The sequence below is a fragment of the Humulus lupulus genome, chromosome X (genome assembly GCF_963169125.1).
Source record: "Humulus lupulus chromosome X, drHumLupu1.1, whole genome shotgun sequence".
Taxonomy (NCBI): domain Eukaryota; kingdom Viridiplantae; phylum Streptophyta; class Magnoliopsida; order Rosales; family Cannabaceae; genus Humulus; species Humulus lupulus.
In genome coordinates, this window is record NC_084802.1 from 5,111,585 (window position 1) to 5,130,981 (window position 19,397).

Below are 19,397 nucleotides of genomic sequence, written 5' to 3' on the forward strand. Positions count from 1 at the left end.
AAGAAGCCTTTCAATATTCCCTTAGACTATTAATATATAATAGCCAAGGCTATAAGTATATTTATATATATATTGTATAATACATGTATAAATAACGAAAATTTATAATTTTAATAGTGTTTTATTTTTTTTGTTAACTTAAATAAAATATTCTTCTATATAATAGAATATTTTTATATTTAATGATGGATTGTAAATATGATTTAAACTTAAATCAAGTTAAATAAATAACTAATTAAACATATTAAAATATTATATTTTTAAAATATTTTATAATGACAATTATTTAAAATTAATAAAATCATATCTTTTATAACTTAAATAAAATTTAATTAAACTTAAACTTCACGTATTAGAATAATTCCATATTAAACATATAACATAATATAATCTACTATCTTTAATATATTATATTAATTAATTAAAATAAGATATTTTAAAAATATTTTATGATAATTTAAATAATTAAAAGTCCTTATAATCTACTACAAAATATATTAAGAAATATATAAAATAAATAAAAAGTAATAAAAAAATTAAATGAGATCTTGTTGAGACAGGGATTCACTTTCTTCCTGATATTCAAGGACAAAAAATTATTCTTATTCTTGTCTTGTTCCTTGTTAATTTAGATGTAGAATATTCGTTCCATTTGGGTTGGGCAGGACTTGTGAGACCTATAATTCTCATGACAGAAATTGACATTATTTGTATTATTATATACTGTGATTAATTATAACTTTTCGTTCCATTTGTATTTTTGCCATTCAAATATAACTTTTCCAAGAATGGTAGTCAGAATCTTGGGAATGAAGTTAAAGAATATTAAATATATAATGTAACATAACAGAAGTAGAACAAACTAATTAATAAGCTAAAATATTGAATATTATTCTTTCTTCTTAAAATTAAATGAGGGGTAAGTGTCATATTCACTTGAAATCAATAATCGTTCTAGAGAAGTCTAATTATATAAATATATATATATGCTTTGTCCATATGTGTCATATATTCGTTGTTCTGCAAATCTCTATTAGAATATAGTCAGCACTGACTAAATTATTCATTTACAAAGTTATTACTTAAAAAAAATAAACTAATATATAATTAAATCTAAAATATTTTTTATATTTTTTCTTGGCATGTACATAGAAATATATATATATATATGTATACAATAAGATCACGACTAGCTATAGTAGTAACTTGGTAAGCTATTGTTCATTGATTTGGATAATATTCTCATTGCTGCTGGGCCTTACAACTTCCGGAGAGGCCATTGAGAGTGGCGAGTTTGAGCCTGAAAAAGTAGTACTTGTTGGACTTGGAGGACAGTTGGTATTATTATTATTACTCTTTCGAAAAGTGTGGGAGCTGAGGTCTTTTTGGTCAAAGCTTTTGAAAATGACTCTCATTTTCCTCCGAATTGAATCATTGGAATTCAACAAGATTTTCCAGTGCTTATGAAGGAACATAATTGCAAAGACTGTGAGTGCAAATAATGAAGAAATGCCGGCTATTAGAAATAGACCCCAAAAGCTATCGAGGCTAAGTCTGTTGGATGAGATTTTAGGGTCGATTTCTAAACAAGTGTTTTCCTTCGAATTCCTCTCCAACCATTTGCTTTCGAGTCTCTTCATTTCCTCTCCCTCTGTCACATTAAGAATGGCCCTTGAAACATCATGTACAAGAGGAGACCCTTTTGCGAATGCCTAAAAAAATGGAACACATGCACAACAATTATTAATTGGTATACTTCATCACTAATTATACAATCATATATATAATTATAAAAACCTCCATATATATATGCCAATTTTTTTTATAGGAGCTTCACTTTAAGTCTTATTGGTGGGACTCTTAGTATTTCTCGACTCGTGAATAGTTTTCAGCATGATTTTTTTTATGATCGTGTATATTGTAGCTATTTAGAGCTTCCTGCAAATTTTTAGAAAATTCCGAATAGTTTACAGTACCGAAAACTAGGCTCAAACATGTTGTTTTCTACGCACATAAAAAAAATTAGTCACGCGTGCAACAACATGTTTGAAGTTAGTTTTTGATACTGTAAACTATTCGGAATTTTCTGAAAATTTACAGGATGCTCTAAATAGCTACAATATACACGGTCATAAAAAAATCACGCCGAAAATTGTTCATGGGTTGAGAACACTGATCAGTCCCACCAATAAAGCTTAAAATGAAGCCCCTATAGAAAAATTCCCCTATATATTTTGCACAAACTATTTGACCCTACTTACAAGGCAATTTTTTTTCTGTTTTGAATATAATGAGCAAGGCAAAAATCTCCTCAACTAATATATAACTCAAAAAATAATAAGTACACCTAAAATATGCACCTAAATATTACACACAATGGCGTAGTACACTAGTTTAGTCAATCACATTTATTAAAACTGAAACTCACTATTTTAAAAACCACTATCACGTCACTGTGTGTAATTAATTTTTTTTTTTCTCTTTTGAATATAATCAGCAAGGTAAAAATCCCCTCATCTCCTCAACTAATATATAACTCAAAAAATGAAAATCACAACAAGAATTAAAAAAAATATCATCAAATAAGGAAAAGCTTGAATAGAAAGTTAGTACTTACGAAACCAAAGCCAGCAGTTTTGAATAAGAGGATAATCATGGTATATTTTGAACAGTAGTATGTTGCAAGAAAAAGCCTAATATAAGGGGTTTCATCGACATAGGCAGCAATACCACCCTTTGCGCTCCCCGTGGACAAGAGTTGGTCACCATGTTCGGCGTTTTCAATAGATACAATTTTACAAGCTGGAAAACCTGTTTGTCTTAATAGCTCATACACAAAAGAACTTTGTTGACACCCCACTGGTTTTCCACTCTTTAAGAGTTGTATCAAATCGGTACTAGTTGGTTGAAGTTGTTCCACTGTTAAAAGTGATGTTAAACTAGCCGTATAGCTTTGAGTCAACACTAACACCACAAACACCCATATAATCGTCACGAACCGAGCCAAGTTGCTCACCACTCTCTCCTCTGTAAACAAATTATAAAACATTTCATTATTAGAAAGGAAAAATCAAACAACTAAATCTTTACTAATAGTAAAAAATGATATATATATATATATATAGCACAATTCTCAATATAGGGACTTCACTTTAAGTCCTACCGATGAGGCTCTTCAGTATTCTTGACCCGTGAACTGTTTTCGGTACGATTTTTTTTTAATAACCGTGTATATTGTAATTGTTTAGAACATTGTACAAGTTTTTAAAAAATTCAAAATAGTTTACAGTACCAAAAACTAGCTTCAAACATGTTGCTTTCTACGTGCATAAAAAAAATTAGTCACACGTGCAACAATACAACAATATGTTTTAACTTAATTTTCAGAACTGCAAACTATTCAGAATTTTATGAAAATTTGTCAAATACTCTAAATAGTTACAATATATATACACGTTCATAACAAAAATAACTATGAAAACTATTCACGGACCAAAAAGTTCTACCAGTAGTTAAGGTGAAGGACGATAATTATCATATATATATATATATATATATATAGTGAGAGGGAATAGTTACTATGTGCAAAAACCATGGTTGAAAAGGAGAACCAAAAGCTTGTGCCGATTTGATGTGAAGGTGGTCCTCGAAAATCTTCGTTTATCCGGTGCTCTAGAACCCAAACGACAAAACCAATGAAGAGGAAGAAACAAAGAATGGTGACCCATAAATCCCACGTCAAAGGCTTCAAGAAAATCCATGCACTTTTTGTCTTGTGATCTTTCATTGGCACCACCATTGCCACGCCTGACTCTGTGTACGGCAATGTGAAATCTACGTATTGGGTTCGCTTCGCTCTAATTGTCGTGTCTGCCACCACAGCATCATAGTTCTGTATGTATGTATGAATTGTATAGTTAAACTTATGCACATGATTATGTTAATATATATATATATATTAGACCAAGTCAAATAAAAATGCTTATTATTATTACCTCAAGATACACTTGGCGGACCAATTCATCGTAAGTGCCAGCGCTTGTATCATCAGGCTTGGCATAAGCAAAGAAATCATAAGAAAGAGCATATGGCAATACTTCAAGCGCAGCCTTAAATACATCAATGGAAAAGCCTGTGGCTTCTGATATGTTAGTACTTGGATCATGGTGTGTCACTTTAACAAACTCAGTAAACATAGTTTTGACTGGAATTCCAATCCTCAACCTCTTCCCACCATTTGTCGGAATTTCCCAACCTCTGGGAGGCAATAAAGACTCTCCTGGCCAAATAATAGGTCCCAGATTCGATTTTGAAGTCGAACATAATTCATTGTTGGAATCCAAGAATCTTACCAGTCCATTTTTTTGTGTCCAAAAACCAATCTCTCTTCCTCTACCACCATTCACTATTTGAAACGCTGACATTTCCAGTTGCCCATTATCTAAGTTGAAATTTCCAGCTATGCCTTTAAATCTTGTGCCTGATAAGGTTTCCAATAATTTTGGACCAATTGGTGATACCCCAAAACTATCAAGATCAGTAGTCGAGCCACCATTATTTAATATGGTTGTATTTATAGCACTACTCCTACTGATATTCTCAACTGCTAAGGCCAATGCTTGGGCTGAATCATAAGCCCACAAGCCTATGACATTGATTTTGGCATCAAGAAAAGTGGGATTATTCTTATTATCCTTGTAGAACTTGGCTTTCCACCGAACTTTAAACTTGTCAAGCTCTTTTGATTGTGGCACAAAATTCTTAATTCCCAAAACTCCTTCCATTGAACTAATAATCGAGGAGTCTAAGGAGCCTAAGAGATTGGTCATACCTTGAGTTATGATCCAAACATAGCCTTGCCCAAACATTCCAATCTTTTTTGCTATGATTAACAACCTTGACCCTAGGTCGTACGACATGTGAACATCGAAAACCCTAGTTTGCATTGTGTTGAGTTTGTAAAGCTCAGCCTTGATTTGATCGTCGGTGGCCGAGGGTGGAATGGGACTTCGATAAGGGACTCCGCAATCGACTTTCTCTAAGGCATCAACCAAATAAGGAATGATTCCTTCTCCATATTCGTTGGTAACGTAGATGGGCACAACTTTTCGCCATCCGAAGGCTTTGACTATGGAGCTAATGGCTGTGACTTGAGATGAGTCACTTATGGCTGTTTGGAAAAAGTATGAGCTTTGACTTGGAGTTTTGAGAGAAGGGCTTGTTGCTGAAAACGATATTATTGGCACTTGAGCTTTTTGCCCTAAATCGATGATAAATTTCGCTTGAGTTGAACGTTGTGGACCTATTATTGCTTCCACTTGTACGTTTTTTATAAGATCGAGAGCTGTTTCATAGAAAAGAAACAGATAATTCTCAATCAATCTCAATAGATAATTCTCGAATATTAATAATTAGATTTAGTTATCATGTCATAAAAATCTAGTGAAATATAATAAGTTATATATATATCACAATTCTTCTACAAGATATTCACTTTAAACCTTACCGGTGGGGCTCTCAGTGTTTCTCGACCTATTAATAGTTTTCGATGTGATTTTTTTTATGACCATGTATATTGTAGTTATTTAAAGCATCCTGCAACTTTTTATAAAATTCTGAATAGTTTACAGTACCGAAAACTAGGTTTAAACATGTTGATTTCCACGCACATAAAAAAAATTAGTCACGCGTGCAACAACATGCACTACAAAAAAGGAGACTTTTGCCGGCGCAAATTTGCGCCGGCAAAAGTATGGTTTTGCGCCGGCAAAAACCATGGAGTTTTTGCCGACGCAATTTTGCGCCGGCAAATAATCGCGTCGTATCTCCGTCGCTAATGTCACTTTTCCCGACGCAAATATAATGCGCCGGCAATGGCCTTTTTTGGCGACGAAAAAATATGCCGGTGAAAATATGGATGCGCCGGTAAAAAAATCTGTCACGATATTGTGGAAAACACTTTTAGCGGCGCAATAATGCGCCGGCAATAGTTTAATTTTTTAGTGGCGCATTTTTGCGCCGGTAAAAGTGTATATGTGAAGGTAAGATTGAAACTTTTTGCCGACGTAATTTTGCGTCGGTAAAAGTATTTTTAAAATAATAATTTTTATTAAATTATTAATATTATTTTCAATATATTAATATTAATTAATAATTTTCAATTTTAATATATTAATAATTATTTAATTTTTTAGTAATATTATTTAATTAGAAATAAAATTAAAATTAAAATTTTATAAATAAATAAAAAATTACAACTATTAATATTTATTGTCTCCACCAAACATGAAAATATAAAAGTAATTTAGTAAAATAAATGTCTCATAAATTAAATTTTAAATAAATAGAAAAAAAGTTCTACAAATGAGTACTGGCCGCCTCATCATTCCCGCCCCCGTCAGCATCATCGTCCTCGTCCGAATCCTGGTCTGGTAAGTCAACAGTAAAACCAGGAGCCAATTGACCAACCTGCTTCAACAAAGCACTGAGCAGGAGATCTTGACGCCATTGACGACTCTCAAGTTTAGTCGTATGCTTCTTTAAGTTCTGATTTTCTAGCATAATGTCCTGATTTTGCTGCAAAATGGTGTCCACTTCAGGTGGCAATTGCCCGGACATTTGAGAAGTTGACGAAGATGCTGCCCTCTTTGCGCCAATTGCCTTCAACCTAGGCAACCCCCCAAACCCTTTCTTATAACGCGAGCGGGGTCCAAGGACATCCGTGACAATATTAATATCAAGCGGGAAATGACCGTCGACATTATCGCCGACACAAGAAGCAGCAGATGATGCAGGGGCCGTACTTTGCGATGCTCGACGTTCGGTCATCTCATTCTGCACAATAAAAAGCACGTATTTCAAATTCCATTATAACATTATTTGAAAACCTAACTTATAAATTTTTAATATAACAACATATAAAATATAACTTTATTATCTATCTGCCAACATCCTATCATTAATGACTGCAGACCAGTGATTGAAAAATAATGTAATTAATTTTGTTCCCGTATCAGGGAGCAAGTGGGCTAAAGTAAATTTGGTCATGAAAATCCATATCTGAATGAAAATCATGAAGATATTATTGATATATACGGTAGGTGCAGTTAATTCCATTAATGGGGAATTTACGTCTCCAAACATATACATCAACTACATTTGCATGTTTTTCATTCAGATATGGATTTTCATGACCAAATTTACTTTAGCCCGCAAGCTCCCTGATACGGGGTCAACATTAGTTACATTCTTTTTTTATCTTAGTCCACAATCATTAATCATAAAAATATTGGCACATAGATTATAAAGATTTCATTGTTAAAAATTTAATTAATAAATAATTACTAATTGACAACAACCAATTAATAATTAATATTTATTAATTATTTACTAAATTTTTTTAAAGTTAAATGATCATAAATTAGTTAAGGTTATGCAACTTACATGTTTTGTCGCCGCTGCATCACTAATCCACTTATCCTTCTTCTTGTGCAGGTGCTCGAATGTGTCGATCATGCTCGGGAGCTGGCCAGTAGATGGGTCCATCTAAAAAAGCAAATTATTTAAACATTGTGACATTTATAATATTTTCGTAAACGTAAGGATATAAGTTATTATAATTTACGTGATCATAAACATGGGCAACGATGGATTTGGAACCGTGTCCTCCTGGTATGGTCATTTTAGCTCGAGCTTCTTTATTTTTCTTCGATATACGCTTCAAAAAGAAAACAGTACTCATTAATCTAAATTGTAATTTTATAATTAAAAATTAATGTAAAATGTACGGCATACTTGGTGAGAATCAGAAGCCCAAAAATCACACAGAACTGCCCAATAAGAAGAAGTGATCGACACAAAAGGTTTTGACTTCGCTCTCTCATTGTCCACCTCTCCTCCAACATCTACCCAGTGTTTCTTCATCGTGTGGCGCCAATCAGTCAGATGTTTTTGCATTTGTCTTACCATGGCATCGTTGATTACTGGATTGTCTTCTGGATAAATGATTTTTTCCTAAAATCACAATTAAAATTGGAATTTGTTAAAATATTATGAAGATAGACAAAATATTTAATAATGAGTTATTAAAGGTTTAAAGAATGCTTACAGATAGTCTCTTTCGAATAACTTCGATATCAGCTGGTTTTACTTGTTCCCAAGCTAGTGTAGTTGGGGGTACGGTGCTACGCAAATAACGAGCCATAGAATTGTTGAACCACTTGCCGTACTTTTGAATAGCTTTTCCAGTTTCTTTATCAAACTCTACTTTCAAATGAGTAACTTTTTTGATGGCCAGCTCCTTCTCGATATTGGCACCGTAATAAGCTCCCCTGCCTCTCTTGGAGCCACCACCTGTGACATTACTTGTTTCGGCCATTCTACATTAAAATATTCATTAATTAACTAATTCAAATTATGTATGTCTGTTGTTTTTTGTTATAAAATTAACATTTATTCATTATGGTATTTCCAAACCTACCCTATTCCGACCATTACACCGCAATTTTGTGTTTTAAGCTTCATATCACGACCACGAGTCACAAATTTCACACCATTCACTATCATCCCTGGATATGAATACACGGTGCCGCTTGATTTGTTTGCGAGAGCATACAATTCATTATTCACTTCAGTAGGTGTTGACTCATGCAAACCGTTCACCTATCAACATTAACATTGAAAGTTAGTTTTGGATTGATTAAGTGGGGTTTCAGAAAAGAATTGACTAATACACATACTCTTTCTTTGAACCACTGAGGAAAATCAGTTTCTTGTTGAACTTCAAGATTCGAGCCCTCCCGTCTTCTTAATTCATCCATATGCTCACTACAAATGAACAACAATATTATGATTTTGGCATTTACTCGGTATATAAACCAAACATCATTATTGAAAAAATACTAGAAAACACACCTAAGGTACTCCTTAATTTCGGCACAATTGTTCAAGATATATCACTCAGCCTTTTGCTTTAACTGCGGATTGAGGAGCATACTTGATTTCTTACCAAATGGACGACCAACAGCCTTATAAATAGAATATTCCCGATTTGGTTGGGATTCAACGCGATCGTCATTCCTCTCAGGTCGATTGAATCGAGTCTCAACCCCCCGCAGGTACATTGAGCAAAAGGTTAAAGCCTCGTTCACCACGTAAGCTTCTGCGATTGAACCTTCCGGACATGCACGATTTCTTACATACTGTTTATAAACTCCCATCGAACGTTCAATGGGATACATCCACCTAAAGTGCACGGGACCGCCAAGAATTGCCTCTTTTGGAAGGTGCAAAACCAAATGCACCATAATGTCGAAAAATGTTGGAGGAAATATCATTTCCAACTTGCATAAAATGGTGATAATGTCTGTCTCCATCTTCTCAAGGTCTTTCACATTCAAAGTCCGTGCACAAAGTTTTTTGAAAAAACCGCACAACTCAATAATTGGCTTCCGAACTTCCGGAACCAAAAACGACCTAATTGCGGCGGGCAACAACTGCTGAAACAACACGTGGCAATCGTGTGATTTCAACCCAGTTATCTTGCCATCATTGACATTGACATTCTTCGAAAGGTTTGCAGCAAAACCGTCCAGGAATTCAACTGACTTCACAAATTCACAGAAAACTCGACGCTCCGGGACACTGAGGGTGTAACTGGCGTGCGGTTTCTTCCACTTGTTTCCCTCTTTGCGGAGGTGGAGTTTTTCCCTAATTTTCATGTCTGCTAGATCAAGTCTTGCCTTGTCAGTGTCTTTAGATTTTCCCTCTAAGTTCAACAAAGTTCCCAAGACACTGTCGCAAACATTCTTCTCAATGTGCATTACGTCCAAATTATGCCTCAACAATAACTCCTTCCAATAATCAAGCTCGAAAAATATGCTCTTCTTCGACCAATTAAGTTCAATCGGAGCCCTTTTGCGTTTCACACCACCAAATTCTTTGTGTTTCCCAGGATGTCTAATCAGCAAATTCTCTAATTGCTTCAACACATCATCACCGGAGTAATCTTTCGGTGGTGGCCTGAGTTCCTTGTTACCGTCGAATAGTGCTCGTTTGCTCCTCCATTCATGATCCATATCAAGAAACCTCCTATGGCCAATGTATGCAATTTTACTTCTAATCCCTACAGAGGGAGTTTCTTCATTGCATGTCGGACACGCCTTGTACCCTTTTGTGCTCCACCTAGACATCATAGCATAAGCTGGGTAGTCGTTAATGGTCCAGAAGATTGCTGCACGCATATTGAACAAGGTACTATTGTATGCATCTCGTGTCTCGACACCATTCACCCATAACTCCTTCAACTCGTCAACCAAAGGTCTCATATAGACATCGATATCTTTTCCAGGTGAAGAAGGACCTGGAATTAGAATAGACAACATTAATGACTGTGGTTTCATGCACTTCCACGGCGGCAAGTTGTATGGGACAAGTATCACAGGCCACATGCTGTAAGAGTTGCTCATGTTCCCAAAAGGATTGAAACCATCTGTAGCCAACCCAAGCCTAACATTTCGAGGTTCGGCTGCAAAAGATGGGTACAACTCATCAAGGTGCTTCCACGCCTTACTGTCAGCGGGGTGCCTCATCACACCATCTTCCCTTGGCCTTTTAGAATAGTGCCATCTCATATCCTCTGCAGTATATCTGGAACTGTACAGCCTTTTTAATCTCGGCGTCAACGGAAAGTACCGCATGACCTTATGGGCCACTTTCTTCTCGTTCCCACGATTATCTTGCCAACGACACTCACCACAAACCGGACAGAATTCCAAATTCGCATTCTCCTTCCAAAACAGTGCACAGTCATGCTTGCAAGCATCGATGGACTCATATCCCAATCCAATACTCCGCAACTTTGCCTTCGCCTCATAGTTAGACTTAGGTAAAATTGTTCCGTCAGGCATAGCGTCGACTAACAATTCCAGCAAACCATCAAAGTAATGATTGCTGCACTTGTTAATTACTTTAAGATGCATCAGCTTCACCAAGAAGTTCAACGCGGAATACTTTCGGCAACCCGGGTACAGTTCACTTGACATCTCCTTAAATAAATTGACATACTTGTCGCGATGTTGAGGATCATCTTGGGGAGGATCATTATAGTTTCCAGCGGGAACGTCATCTTCGGCGTAAACATCCTCCAGGATATCCGCTATCTCATCTCTATCATGATCTCGTACCACAGCTGGTGGCGACGGCAGCGCCTCTCCATGGTAATGCCACACTTTGTAGGACTGTACGATGCCATTGTTGAATAAATGCATCGAAATTGCATTTATAGGCTGGAACTTAACATTCCCACATTTCTTGCACGGACAGCGAACCAAACCCCGATCGTTCAACTGATTTTTGGCGATATCGAAGAACTCCTTAACACCATTTCTATACTCCAGAGACCAACGATTCCTCGCACTCATCCAGCTCCTGTCGCTCGCCATCTTTAAGCGAAATAATTAAGAAAATATTAATAATTGTCTTAAAATGAGGGAAGTGATAGTCAGAGTATTTCATGACTGTTTGTCTCCCTAATTATCACTAACTGATAATAATATCCTATCTCTGGCAAATGACACGTGGCACCACATGATTGGTACACATTATTATTATTATTATTTTAAATAATTTTTCATAAAAAAAATCATTTTATATTTTTCATTTTTTAAAAAAAATCCAATTTATTGTTTTTCGATTTAAAAGTAACAAAAAATAAAATTTTCTCATTTTAAAAAAAAAATATATCAAATTTGTTGCTTTTAATCAATTATTTAAGATTAAGTAAAAAAAAATATTTAATCTTAAATTATTGCTTGGATTTTAAACAAAATTACTTAATCTTTAATTGAAAAAAAGTAGACAAAATGATAAATAGGAAGATTTTAATAATAATAATAATAATAATAATAATAATAAATTAAAAAATTTGAGGATATTAACAATAAAAAATTAAAATTTAAAAAAAATGTATTTTTCATACTTAATCTTAAATTGAAAAAAAGTTTGATTTTTTTATTAAAAAAATGTAAATTTTATTTTTTGTTAAATTGAAAATTATTTTAAGAATAATAACAATGTGGACAAATCATGTAGTGTCACGTGTCCTTTGACTAGTCAACTTTAACATTTACTTATTTATTACTTTTATTTTAAAATTAATTTAATTATACATTAATTTCATTTTGTAATTTTTTATTAAATTCTTCAATTTGTATTGGATTATTTACTTAATCAATAACAATTTTATTATATTTATATTTTACTTAATTATATTTTATTAAATCATTTATATTTTTAACTTTTTTCAATTACAAAACATCTAATATTAATGTTAAAACCAATTATTATGATTGGTAATTTTATTTTATTTAAATTATAGTTAAAAATTATTTTTTTGATGAATTTTTAATTATACTTAAATTTTTATTTAATTAATTATTAAACTTTTATTAATTTTACTAACTCTAACAAAATTTGGGCAACAAAACGACAATATTTCTAACTATCCCAAAAATTGAAAAACCTACAAATTAAACACATATATACCCAGAATATTCCCAGATCATACAAAACATATATATGCATTAACAAATACATCAATTTACATATATACAAATATTTAACCACAAAAAAACATATACCAAAACTAATTTTTTTTATTAATACAAAAAAAATTATTAAATACATATTTACAAAAATATCACATTTAATATAAAACAATTTAAAAATATGAACATACATTATTAATCTGGTTTTTTTAAGTTCATACTTTAACTAAAATACATATATCGCAAAATACAATATAATAACTATTAACAAGCAAAATTAAACAAATACATATAACACATTAAAATAAATAAAAAATTCATATTCAAATCTGATTTTTAAATTTTACAAAAAAAATTAATAAATACAAAAAACATATATTATAAAAGTAACTTAAATATAGTTGTTATTAAGATAAACAAATACATACAAAACATTAAAATAAAAATTAATGTTAACGACTATATTTTTTGTAATTAATGTTAATTTTCCTAAGACTAACAAAATTTGGGCAGCATAACAACTATATTTTAAACTATCCCAAAATTTTATAAAACCTGCAAACTACACACAAAAATATACATAATATTACTAGATCAATATACATAATATTCCCAGAGCATGCACAACATAAACGTATATTTACTTAAAATTTCTAAAATATGATTTTTAATTGCTAAAATTTAATCTTATTATAATACCAAATCTAATATCATAATCTTAATATTAATCGAATACTAATTAAATTAATTTCTAATTATGAGATTATATTAGATCATCTAATGTAATTATTTTTACTATACTATCATGCACAATATAAAATTTGATTTTTTTCTTGTACCTCTTTTTTTTAAATTTAAAACAGAAAATAAAAATAAAAAAAACAAAAAACAAAAATTAAATCATATATAAACAGAAATACATAAATAAAAAATACAAAACAGAAGAAAAAAAAACATAAATATAAATATAACCATATACATTTTTCGGTTTAAATATATATTAGTTTATATATAATATATATTAATTTAAATATATAATATATATATCAAATTATATATAATATAATATATATCAGTTTATATATAATATATAATATATATATATCGGTATATAATATATATAAGTTTATATATCAGTATATTATAATATATAATATAACATATATATATAATATAACATATATAAATATATATATCGGTATACCTCGGTTCGGTATACCTCGGTTCAGTCGGCGTGGTGGTTCGGTCGGCGTACTAAAACAGAGAAACAAAAAATGAAATGAGTAGAAAATTTAGGGGCAAAACAAACAAAAAAATAAAACAACTTACACTTGAGAGAGATGGAGCCGTTGAAGAAGATAGTGTTTGAAAAAAAAAGAAGAGAAAGTGGGTCGGAGAAATTAACAGAGGAGAGAGAGAGAGAGAGAGTTTTTTTTGAAAAACTTTGAGACTGAAATGGGGAAGAAGAAGGCTTGCGGCTGACATAAATCGTTATGGCTTTTGCCGGCGCGTTTCGTTGCACCGGCAAAAGTCACAAAATGCACCGGCAAAGATACTCAGTAAACCCAACCACAAAACGACGTCGTTTTACGAATGCCCTCTTTTTCCGGCGCATTTTTTGACTTTTGCTGGCGCAACTAAACGCGCCGGCAAAAGTATACCCACCTACTTTTTCTAAACGTGCAAAATTCAAAAAACACGTTGACTTTTGCCGGCGCAATTCGGGGTTGCGCCGGCAAAGGTACTCCATTTTTTAAAATCGATCACTTTTCCCGGCGCAACCCCGAATTGCGCCGGTAAAAGTCACATTTGCCGGCGCAAATTTGCGCCGGCAAAGGTTCTTGTTTTTGCCGGCGCAATTCGCCAGTTGCGCCGGTGAAAGTTGCTTTTACCGGCGCAATTACGAATTGCGCCGGCAAAAAGCCCATTTTTTGTAGTGATGTTTGAACCTAGTTTTCGGTACTATAAACAATTCAGAATTTTCTGAAAATTTGCAAGATGTTCTAAACAGCTACAATATACACGGTCATAAAAAAAATCGCGTCGAAAACTGTTCACGGATTGAGATTACTAAAAGCTTCACCAGTAGAGCTTAAAATAAAGCTCTTATAGGAGCTTCTAGATTATGTATTCTACTTTACAATATATTATAATATTAATATTTTAATTTATTAATAAAGAAATTGATGTCAACTAAATTATTACTAATAATGATACAAAAAGTGTTAAAAGAGAATTATCATAAGAGTATAATCATTAAAGTACTATACGTACTAACTCCAATTTATTATGCATGCACGCACATTATATATATACAAGACAATTTTTCTACAGGAGCTTAAGCCTTAATGTTTTCAGTGTTCTCAATCCGTTAATAGTTTTCGGTGCGATTTTTTTTTATGATTGTGTATATTGTAGCTATTTAGAGCATCCTGTAGATTTTCAAAAAATTCCGAATAATTTACAGTACCGAAAATTAGGTTCAAACATGTTGTTGCATGCGTGGCTAATTTTTTTTTATGTGAGTGGAAAACAACATGTTTGAACCTAGTTTTCGGTAGTGTAAACTATTTAGAATTTTCTGAAAATTTGCAAGATACTCTAAATAGCTACAATATACATGGTCATAAAAAAAACCGCACTGAAAACTGTTCATGGGTCAAGAAACAATGAAAGCCTTACCGGTAGGGCTTAAAGTAAAACCCTAGAGAAAAATTGTCCTATATATATATAGTTTATAATATATTATTCTAATCATATCAATAAATCACTCGACATGAAGTAATGAAAATTTAAAACTATAATCCAACAAAATTAAGCTAAACGAATTAGCTGTTCTTTTTACTTCCTTTTCTTCTCCTGTCTAACGAAAAGTCAGAAATATGGAAGAAGGTGTGTGTTTCTACTTATTAAATTTAAGTAATTAATAAATAAATTAACTTTTTCTCTAAATATTAAGCTAATATTATATATATATATATATGATATAATTATAGAGACAAGAAAGGTACCTGCGGAGGCTGCAGAGACGATATCTTTGTTGGAGTCTCTGATATTGAGAACCAATCTAGTCTTGAAGTGGGCATGGGAGGCATAGAAATCTGAGAGAGCCAATTCGATGCAACTTAACCAAATCTTAGCCTGCAGAGTTTCGAGGTCCAAAACGACACCAACTTTCACCGGAATCGTGTCGTTATGGGCCATGCATACCAGCATCCATGTTGAACATCTCACCATTAACAAGAATAGTATAGCATAATTATTATTCTTGCTCGTCGTCATACTTGAATCTTTTCAATAATACTGCTAATTTTCATTCACTCTCTGTATATGATGCCTTATTCAACTAATAATCTTCGTTTGTAGTTGCATATACATATATATATATATATATGTATATGTATATAGAGAGAGAGAGAGGAAGGGAGAATCGGTCCACTACGTTAGAACAAAATAACTGGAGGAGGAGAATTATTAATATTATATCTTATTAGAATTTTTTTTATCATTCTTATAAATAAATAACTAATTAATAAAAAAAAAGTATATATGGCATTGAATTGAGATTTTTCTCCAAATTTCTCATCATGACCTTGATTTGACAAAGCTTTTTCTCTGATTCATTCTCCGCCTGTAATTTCTTGTACGATCACGGCCTATATAATGTAGAAATTAGATCATGAACCTATTTTAAATGATACACTTTAATTTTTATCCACTAATTTTAACTTTTATTTTAGTACCCAAATTTTTAATTGATGTACTCATTATACCCCTTCAATTACATGTTTTTTTTTTCTCCTTAAACACACTACAATTAGAATGTATTTCCAATTTAACTATAATATGACACATATAATACACATTACAACAACATTTAAAATCATGTACTCAAATAAGGGTAATTTGGGAAATCTCATGATAATAATGAGTAAAGTTCAACTAAATATATTTAGTGTCTAATTTTAATTAACTAATCTTAAAAATGAGTAGTTATCAACTTTTCCCTTATATAATTATACAATTAACATATATATATATGGGGTTTCTTTGGTAGGGCTTTCAAAAAGAGCCCTACCGTAGGACTCTTTTGTGTTTTTCCACTTTTGAACAGTTTTTGGCGCGATTTTTTTTTAGAACCATGTATATTATAGTTATTTAGAGCATACTGCAAATTTTCATAAAATTCTGAATAATTTACAGTGCCGAAACACAAAAGAGCCCTACGGTAAGGCTCTTTTGTGTTTCGGCATGCAATAATCTATTTTCGGCAATGTAAATTATTCGGAATTTTATGAAAATTTGCAGATGCTCTAAATAACTATAATATACACGATCATAAAAAAAAATCGCGCCGAAAACTGTTCACGGGTTGAAAAACACAAAAAAAGCCCTACAGTAGGGCTCTTTTTGAAAGCCCTACCAAAGAATTACCCCATATATATATATATTATATCAGTATATATAGAAATAAATTTATAAAAATAAGACAATCCAAAATGGTAAATAGTAACTTTTATAAAGAAGTGTACGTTATATTATTTCACTGATCAGTTTTTTTTTTTTTTTTTTTATAATGTTGTGTTATGAGTTGTGTATATTAATAATTTTTATATACACATCCCACCTGATGTGATATTTAAATTTTTCAGTATATATTTGGAACTGTTTTATTATTATTATTATTATTATTATTATTATACCAAAAGACCGGTTCAATTAAATATAGGACACTTGACCAAATATAGTTTTATCTAGAAAATCAAGAAATATATAATCACTTTCAGGCTTCTCCAAATAATAAAGACTTTTGGACTCATGAATGCCTTGTCTATGCTATATATGATTTTATTTTAGTATATACATTGTGAATAATATAATAACTTAGAATAAGTGAAATTAATGGCTTTGGTAAAATATATTAACTAATTAATTGTGAGTAAAAAGCTATTAAATTGTATAACTAGAGTAGATTATTTAAAATAGCTAATTTAGCTAAACTAAAAGTCTAAAATACACCTCCATCAGATGAGGTATTATTGTTTTTTATTTTACATGATGAATAAAGCATTCTCAAGAGATTCGTCTCTACTCTACAACATTTAAATATTATAGAGAAAGAATAAGAATAGTAAAAAAAAATAATTAAATAAGTTTATAGAATGAATAATATATGTAGCTAAATCTCGAGATTATATGTTACTATGACTTAGCTAAGTGTCTTAGCTATTATACATCATTTGCTATAAGCATTACAAGAAACGGGACTTTTGCCGGTGCTTTTCGGAATTACGCCGGTAAAAGTGTCTTTTGTCGGCGCGTTTCATGAATTGCGCCGACAAAAAACTTCACTATCATCGGCGGCAATTTTCGCTGGCCAAAGTGGTTTTTACCGGCGCAATTACGAAATGCGTCGGCAAAAGTTTGCACACTTTTTACGACCTACTTTTTGCTGGCACACTAGGCATTATTGCGCTAGCAAAAGTGATTTTTATACGAACATTCATTTCACGGTGGTATTTTTATCGGCGCATTACGACGTTGCGCTGGCAAAAATCTTTTAAACACGCCAATAAATGTCATAAACGCACTAAAATGTGCCGATAAAAGTATTAAGGAATTTAAATACACAATTCTTTTTAATTTTTATAAGTGATTATAGTTTTAGATAGTATCATTCATTGATTAATAATTATTTAACATCTAATCAATAGTATAAAGTTGTTAGATTGATCTAAGATCATCAATAATACTAATTAATTTTGTAATTATGAACTAAGATTGTTGTGATCATTGTCGATTATGCTTTTCTAACCATACGATTATCATTTATATTTTAAAATGGCAATTATAGGTCTAATAAATTTTTGTATTACACATAAGTTTATGAATATATACAATCTTGGTCTTACTCAACATTATTAGTGTTACTGGTCATATGATCGATTATTGTTCTTTTGTTAATATATATATATATCCATGTTTCATTATTGATAATTTCTTGAAACGTTAAATAATTATTCATGTTTTGAGGAACAAATAAATAGTCGATTATACCACTGATTTTTTATTATCATTAACAAGAATTAATAGTAATTTTATTGAATGTGTAAATAGATAAACTCTTGTGATATATATAGGGTAGGTTGTATGTAATCAAATTTCTATCAATTTTTAGATATATTTAGCATTTTATTATTAATTATGAACATTATAAATAGTTCGATTAAATCCTAAGTGTTAAAATATTCAAGATGTTAAGCAGTATTGCTAGTTAACATAGTTTGTTGGTAGTGCCTATTTCGATCTCGTTCAATATAACACCCGAAAAATACGTTAACACTACTACAAAAAATGTCATTTGCGTCAGTTTTATATGTGACGTGAAATCCCATGACGCAAAACAGGCTGACATTTGTGTCAGTGGGGAACTGTCACAAATTTGGCATTTGTGGCAGTTCCCCACTGACGCAAATGCTATATTAACAAAATTTTAAAAAAAACGCTATGAACCCTGACCAGTGTACCCAGCCCCCATCCACCCCATGCGACCCCAGCCCCCTTGTACCCAGTCCCCAGCCAGCCACCCCTCAACTCCCGCGACCCCAGCCACCCCCCACAACACCCACGACCCCAGCCACATACATGACCCCTGCGAACCCAGTCAGAGAAAAAATCAAGAAGAGGGTTTTGGGGTTTTGGGTTTTCAAACAATATAATCTTCAAAATCAGAAATTTATACAAAAATATATATATGTATAAGATTCATAAACATATTATATTCATCAATTTAACCTTAAAATTAAAAAGAAATGAAAAAAAAACTCACCAAAATGGGTGTAGGAAGTCGTA

The 19,397-nt window shown here is 32.0% G+C and overlaps 1 protein-coding gene across 1 annotated transcript; it reads right to left on the reverse strand.

Annotated features, from left to right (window-relative positions):
- Positions 1-1,004: 1,004 nt before the first annotated feature.
- LOC133804352 (glutamate receptor 2.8-like) lies at positions 1,005-15,905 on the reverse strand. The gene is made up of 5 exons (XM_062242517.1): positions 15,557-15,905; positions 3,996-5,344; positions 3,580-3,892; positions 2,618-3,027; positions 1,005-1,712 (listed from the first exon to the last, which is right to left on the reverse strand). The coding sequence occupies exons 1-5, from the start codon at positions 15,825-15,827 to the stop codon at positions 1,215-1,217; spliced, it is 2,841 nt and encodes a 946-aa protein (XP_062098501.1). The 5' UTR covers positions 15,828-15,905; the 3' UTR covers positions 1,005-1,214.
- Between the last annotated feature and the right edge of the window lie 3,492 nt (positions 15,906-19,397).

Coding starts and splice junctions, on each gene's coding strand:
- LOC133804352 (XM_062242517.1), bottom strand. CDS start 15,827: ATGACGACGAGCAAGAATAATAATTATGCTATACTATTCTTGTTAATG. Junction 5,345..15,556: donor CGTCTCTGCAGCCTCCGCAG/GTACCTTTCTTG, acceptor TCTATGAAACAG/CTCTCGATCTTATAAAAAAC. Junction 3,028..3,579: donor AACCATGGTTTTTGCACATA/GTAACTATTCCC, acceptor ATTTGTTTACAG/AGGAGAGAGTGGTGAGCAAC.